General features: G+C 42.0%; 1 protein-coding gene across 5 annotated transcripts in view; it reads left to right on the top strand.

Moving 5' to 3' along the window:
* LOC109290479 (E1A-binding protein p400-like) overlaps positions 1 to 7,218 on the top strand; it is a 42,061-nt gene that overhangs the window by 27,866 nt on the left and 6,977 nt on the right. For all 5 annotated transcript variants that reach the window (XM_019507050.1, XM_019507047.1, XM_019507046.1 and 2 more), the window contains 5 exons: positions 1,149 to 1,384; positions 1,659 to 1,832; positions 3,245 to 3,378; positions 4,808 to 4,877; positions 5,357 to 5,461. In XM_019507050.1, coding sequence (XP_019362595.1) covers positions 1,149 to 1,384; positions 1,659 to 1,832; positions 3,245 to 3,378; positions 4,808 to 4,877; positions 5,357 to 5,461 — 719 coding nt within the window. The remainder of the gene's footprint in view (positions 1 to 1,148; positions 1,385 to 1,658; positions 1,833 to 3,244; positions 3,379 to 4,807; positions 4,878 to 5,356; positions 5,462 to 7,218) is intronic.

Genomic DNA, 7,218 nt, shown 5'->3' with positions numbered 1-7,218 from the left:
GCAGTGGCAGGAGCCCCCCCCCGCCCCTCGGACAAACCGCAGCTCCGTCCTATGCTGCACCTCAGCTGGGCATCACTTGCCTCAGCCCCGCTCTCTCCATCACCCCTTCCCTCCATGATTTGCCCCCCCACCATGCCCCTTCGCTCCCCTTTCACCACAACAGATTTACTAGCTGCATGCAGCTCTCCACGCTGCCGGGCTGCACTCCTTGCTGCCTGTGTGCTGCGCTGCAGCTGCGCGCATGCACAGACATTTATTGGCCACATCAGGCTGATTTCATATACGCTCAATTTTCTGTATATTGGTGCCGATCTGATATCGGACCAATGTATTGGTGCACCTCTACTTAAAAATGATGTAGACTGCCTTAAAATTGTGCCCTGTAATTTTACCCATTTTCACATTTGCTGGATTGGAAATAGGAATTACAGTAAATGAAACTAACAGCAATGTAGCAGCGAGGCTTCTGTATTCTCTGGTCCCAGTTTCCTCTGTTGCTAAGTTTTTTATTTTCTGCCTCTAGTACTGCAGTTCACCATACTCTGTCTAAGCATTAGTTCAAATGAAACTGTTGGCAACCGGTGTAACTGTGGATTTAGTTGGACATAAAGGGGGGTAACTGAAGAGGCAAGTAAGAAGTGAGATATACAGGTATCATGTTAAATACACAGGTGGTTGACCATAAATTGAAGGCATTCCATTCTGAACAGTGCTGTGCACTAATCTCCATTAGGGCTAAATGGATTGGTACATTCCTACTTTTTTTATGGATTTATCTTAAACCCCTCCCCCTCCCCCCCAGACTGAAGATGATAACCCAGGGGTCAGCAACCCCCGGCACGCGTGGAGAGCATAGCACACAAGGCCATTTTGCTTGGCACACCACCGCCAGCCCGGGCTCTAAGCAGCTGCTGCCAGCCACGGAGCCCAGGCTGCTCCCAGCAGGCAGCTGAGAGGCTGCAAGCCCTGGTGCAAGCAGACTGGGCCTTGTGGGCCGGCTGCAGCCGGGAGGCTGCAAACAGCTGCTCTGGGCTCCAGCGTGTCGGCACTCCGGCACTTTCCAAAGTAGACATTGTAGTTCTTTTGGCACTTCGGCCAAAAAATGTTGCCTACCCCTGTGCTAACCCCTGTTCCATTGGTCATTTCAGGTAAGAGTAAAAGGCATCACCATGGGAAGATGGCTGCTCCTCCTCCATCACTTTTTAGCCATGTGAATCTGAGGCTGTTGGAAATGCGACAAAAGGGCAAAGGAGAGAGAAACAAACTTTTGCTAAGGCGGCGAGCTTGCTTTGCAAAACTTTTGCCTGCTTTTATCAGATCAGCTGCAGAAGCTGGACAAGATAGCCCTGAGTGGCAGATAAGTGAAGACAGGGCACTGTTACAGGTAAGACTAGGTTTTGTTTCATTACTCTGGTTTTGTTCTTACCTTTTTCCTTGTAACTTTAGTTTGTTTAACTTTAGAAATGACTCTGCTTCGAGAGGGGAAGGGGGGGAAGTTCCCTCCCTGCAAACCTAATCTAGGTTTTGGGTAGGCTGATGAGTTTACTGAGACCCACTAGACAGTGAGATCCATGCGCACACTGTAGAACATATATAATTACAACTTTTGTAGTTTTATTTATATTGGCATTGAATTTTATGCGTTCTCCTTCTCCTAGGCGGTGAAACAGTTACTGCAGCTTCCTTTAAATCTAGCTGTTGTATCACCGGCTCAGACACCCAATTGGGATCTTGTCAGCGACGTTGTTAATACCTGTAGCCAAGCTTATCGCTCATCAAAACAATGCCAAAATCGATTTGTAAATCTTGTTATAGCAAGAGAGGAAGTAAAGGTGAGTTTAAGCTGAATTGTGCATTACACTGTAGGCAGTGATTTCATTTAAAGCCTGATTTATACCCTGTCAAGGGTAGGGATTGAAATTTAAATGAGAATAATTCATAATCACAGAAGAGCGGATTTACTATTTTAGCTTTAGTCAGTTAAACAGGTTTTAAGACGATACTATTTCTGAATATGCGTCTCAAAACAGAATAAAAGTCAAGTTGTTTTGGTGTTAAATCATTAATTTCTTGTGTTAAGAAATGTATCAGGGTGGGACCAACTCTAATTAGTGCTGCCTTTTCCTGCTGAATAAGGTAAATTTAAAATTCACTTGTGGTAGAGTTGAAAAAACTGCCATAATCTAGTGCAGAAGTTAATTGGCAATCAAATATAGTAATTTGCTGCTTATCAGCTAGACATTTAAAACATTTCTTTAGGAAAATAGGTAAAGTACAAATACAAAACAAAATTAAAAGTTATTATTTAAATCAAGGTTTCTTGCTTGCTGATCAAAACAGTTAAAATCAGTAAGTTCAATCACTTTGCTAAGCTTCTGGGGCAAATGTTGTTTTTCTGGAGATTAATTCAGTCTCAAAATAGTATCAGAGTGTTCTGCCAACCAATGGCAACTCAAAATGAAACTCCGAGGTGGTTTAGAAGCATTATTCATAGCTGATTGTAACCATAGCATGAAAAAATAAAGCTAAAATATTGTAACAATTATTTATTTATTTTTACAGATTGTATTACGGTCATCCAAAAATAGAAGCAAAAAAACTGCTTTTGTAGCAGTGGTGTTTGGAAATTGCTTAGTTGTGATGGGGAAAAAAAGGCAGGGGGAGGGTTTGACTAGGTTTGAAAATAACTTTCTTTTCTAGAAAGAAATGCAGGCATCTAGCTCACAGGTATTCTATGTGCAGCCGGTTGAAAGTATGTGGATAATATGAGAGAGACTGTATATACCTGTTGTCAAAACACTTCCTGAGGACTTAATTAGACTTTTTAACAAGGGAGAAACAGCCACAGACAAGTTTATTATCTCTCTGAATATATTTCTGTCCCCAGCAAGAGAGATACTGATCTCTGGGACCATAAATTTTATATGTTGTTTGTTGCTATGAAAGTGACTTGCTGCATGGCCTTGCACATGTCATTTAACCTGTGCTGTGGTTTGCCTTTTCTGCAAATGTGTGTTATGAGTACTAACAAGTATCTAGAATTTTCTGGTGGAAAGTATTATACTAAGCAATTAATAAATCAACCAGTATATTTGATAACAAAGACTAGATAGCTTTTCTTGCTATTTAAGGATGTTAAAAAAAATTTAGAATTTGTCTGATCAAGAAAGTATAAACTGCAATTTTTGAGATAATCCCGTGGTGTCTAGCAATGGCATCTGTTTCTTTCCCTTTTTTTGTTGAGAAAATGAATGGTCATCTTCGTACCAAGCAGACTCCTGCCCAAGACCCGAATTCTGCACATGTGCAACTTTATATGAGTCACTTTGATTTAATGACAATGGCTGCAAGAAAGAGAAGTTCCCCAGATAAAACTCTGTAAGTTAACTTACATGCTTGTAAGATTGAGCAAAATGATCTGGTGTTTTCATATGCAGAAGTCCGAATGCTCACATGGCAGTCCCCTTTCATTTTGCAGGGGAAGTGGGGGTTTAAATACAGAGGTGTTACTGTGGTCAATTTGAGACTTAGTGCAATGACCTTCCTGACAAATCAAATCCTGCTTCAGTGCTTGTAGAATGATAAGCTTGTATAGTTCATATTTCATCCCCAAGTACTGGAGAGGGATGAGGTAGGCCCAGCCCACTGATCTTTACACATCTCAAGTCCAGCAGTATGTCGCTCATCTCTTTAGGTAATGAGAACAGGTAATGCCAGCCCCCTCTGTTGTGAGGCAATGGTGGTGGATTGATTAAAATCAAGGCTGCCCAACTTCTGAATGCCTGGGGCCACACACTCTGCAGGCCACACGAGTTGGGGTGCACCAGTGGGAACCATGCACCTCATGCCATCCCCTACCCCAATGCCCTCCATTGCACAATGCCTTCTGGGCCCAGTTCACCAGGCACCCTGCCTCACTGTAAGTTCCCCAGCCACAGGCTTGCCTCCTGTTTCACGCCTCTCAGGTGCCCTGGGCCATTGCCTTCCCCAGTCCTTTGGGCTGTGCTGCTCTGTGCTGTCCCACCCCCTGGGGTGGGGAAGGAGAAGGCAGAGGGAGAGGAACCCAGAGGCCCTTGCTCCTTCTGCAACTGGAACAGGAGGTAGGGTGGCAGCTAAATAGGAGCCTAGGGGCAGTTTGTGGTCCGGGAGCTGCCTGTTGGACAGCCCTGGTCTAACCAAACTTATTGGAGAGAGCTTATTTTTACTTCCAGCCTATATTTCTCCAGCCTCAGTCAACTGTGGAGGACTACATCCAAGAGTAGCAGACAAAACTAGCACTTCTGTGTCTGATAGGCAAGGAGATGGGGAAGTTGAAGGGCAGGGTTGGGTGCAGATCTGAATTTTAGTTCCCTCCAATCTGCTGCTTGTTTTTTCTCTGAGCCATCCCGCTGTACAGTTGAGGCCTGGGACACACGCACAGTTGAATTGGTTTGCTTCAAGATTTTTTCTTTTTTCATTTTAGGTCGGCTCAGTTAAATCAAGTGAAGCTTTGTGTAAATGTCTGTGTAAGTCAGACATAAACTGGCTTCCACTGGGAAGCTAAACTGATGAGGCCAATTTTAAACCAGCATCATCATGTCAAGGCAATACAAATACCTGAGTAAACTAAACCAGCTGAACTAAAGTTAGTGTATAGACCAGTCCAAAAACCAGAGAATGAGAATTCAGGGGATAGAGGTGGTGGATCTTGAATTTTGTCAGATCTTATTGGCTTAATTAGGAGGCAAGATTTTCTATTTGAAGATGTCATATTTTGTACAGCTTCACAAAAATAGTGTTTAAACCACGTCTTATTTACTTTCAACAGAAGTAACTGGGATAAGCCAGCCTCCATAACAGCATCCCCTTGCATGGAGCCTAAAGCAAAAGTAAAAAAGGTACATTTATTTAATTCTCTCAGGCTTTTATTTTCTTTCAGTTGCGTAACTTCTGCCTTTGCCTTGAATATGTATAGTTTTGTACAAGTACAAGAATTTGAGGGTGTAATTGCATTTTTGGCAGTTTTAAGTAATCATTTAATATAGCACTTAAAATGCTTTGGCCCCTAAATCAAAGGTATTAACATTGTTCTTCTGTGTCTGTGTTAATTCCAAATACTTTTCTTTTTCAGTCTTTCATTTTATGGGCATTTTTAAAACCCATAGAGTCAGAAGCAGGTAGCTTACAGTATTTTATTGATTTTTTTTTTAAAATTAAGTCAGCCAAAAGCTACCCAACTTTTTGTTATTAATAGTTCATTTTGGACATATCTTTTTGTCCTGCTAAGTCTTATGAGATTTTTACCACAAATAATTTAAATCAATAAATTGAACTCTGTTACCTTGCCGCTTTTTTTCCCCCTCTTCTCTTATTTTAGACTCTGACTGAAAACCAGATGAGCAAAGGGGCAGATCCACAGGAAACTCAACAACAAACTATACAGCAAGCACAAGTTCATCCTCCATCATGGGTACAAACACAGGTGGGGCAACAGCCACATCAGAAATACAGACTCTGGGTCCCTAAACTTCAGAGCCAGTAAAAGAACTGGATATCAGGATCTATCATTTTTTAATGTGTTAGGGAGGTGTTCCTCTGTACTAGTCCTGCAAATGAATTTGCAGCCTTGGATCCCTGTGCCTTTGTGTAGCCCTGTAGACTTCACAGATGTTCCATACAGGTGCAGAAGACCTTGACGACAAATCCAGTTGTAGGATTGAGGTTTAGTGTTATAGGACACATTGGAGAAGACAGGAGCATTTGTCTTCTTTCATAGTGGGACTGTTTGAGATGCTCTAAAATAGGGTCAAATATCTTAGATGTAGAAGGGCCTGTTAGACTGAGTTCTGATTTTTCCCCAATTAGAGATGGAAGAAAATTTCTTGGTATTTTTCTTCTACATGAACCCAACTCTGAGAAAAGGAATTAATGGGGAAAATTATTTTTTGTTTTGTTTTCTGTTCTGCTTTTGGGTGAGGAGGCTTTTTTAACATGTCCCATAATAATGCCAGAATGACTCTTGATGATAACCAAGTTTTTGTGATGCTCACATTGCTCTTATCAGTTGTAGTGAGCCTGCAGTTTTGCTTCTTACTTCTCATAGCATCTGAGGATGTCCATTATTCACTTTCGTTGTGCCTTGGCGTAATAAAGTTGATGCTTCTCTGTACAGTAGCTTTCATGCCCAGGAAATATTTAATCACAAGGGTCATTTTTGACTCTCATAAGTAAGGTTAACATTTTTGTCTCTGTGACCCGACATTTTAATTTAACTAACATTTTAGTTTAGGCTAATGGCATACTGGGTTACATTAGTAGGAGTGTTGCTGTCACATCGAGGGCACTGTGAGGCACTGGTGAGGTCACATCTGGAGTACTGTGTCCAGTTTTGGGTTCCCTACTACAGAAAGGATATAGACAAGTTGGAGAGTTCAGCAGAGGGCAGTGAAAATGGTTCAGGGGCTGGGGCACATGACTTTTGATGAAAGGCTGAAGGAACTGGGCTTATTTAGTCTGCAGATGAGAAGACTTGGAGGAGATTTAATAGCAGCCTTCAACTACCTGAAAATGGTTGCAAAGAGGATGGAGCTGGACTGTTCTTAGTGGTGGGAGATGACAGAACAAAGAACAGTGGGCTTAAGTTTGCAAGCACCTACTTTGGACTCATTCAGAAATGTTTGGATGCTTATCTTGCTGGGATCATTTGACCCCAGCAGACTTCCAGCCTATGGTGGGGGGGCTGGACTCAGTGATCTCGCAAGGTCCCTTCCAGCCCCTAATGTCTATGACATCTATGAAATCTGTAAGTTGCAGCAAGGGAAGTTTAGGTTAGATATCAGGGAAAACTCCCTCACAAAGAGGGTAGTAAAGCACTGAAACAGGTTATCCAGAGAAGTTGTGGACTTTCCATCCTTAGAGGTTTTTAAGACTGGCTAGACAAAGCCTTGGCTGGGATGATCTAGTTGGGGATGGTCCTGCTTTGAGCAGGGGGTTGGACTAAATGGCCTCCTGAGGTCTTTTTCAACCCTAATTTTCTGATTTCTATTATATGACTTACTTTTTCTCATTCAGTACTTTTTTTTCTCTCTTGTTCAGAAAATAGTGTGTTTCCTGTATGATCTGAAGGTGCTATAGTGTTTGAGTAAAAGTTGTAGGGAGCTTCAAGACTCTGTAATGGAAGGCAGCATGGAATTGTATGAGATATTTATTAATAATTTCAGTAGGAGTTAGAGCCATGAG

Source organism: Gavialis gangeticus, unplaced genomic scaffold, assembly GCF_001723915.1.
Source record: "Gavialis gangeticus isolate Ggan-Ray unplaced genomic scaffold, GavGan_comp1, whole genome shotgun sequence".
In the NCBI taxonomy this organism is placed as follows: Eukaryota; Metazoa; Chordata; order Crocodylia; family Gavialidae; genus Gavialis; species Gavialis gangeticus.
The sequence above is the reverse complement of the archived record's forward strand: the minus strand, read 5'-3'. Positions and strand labels throughout refer to the sequence as shown.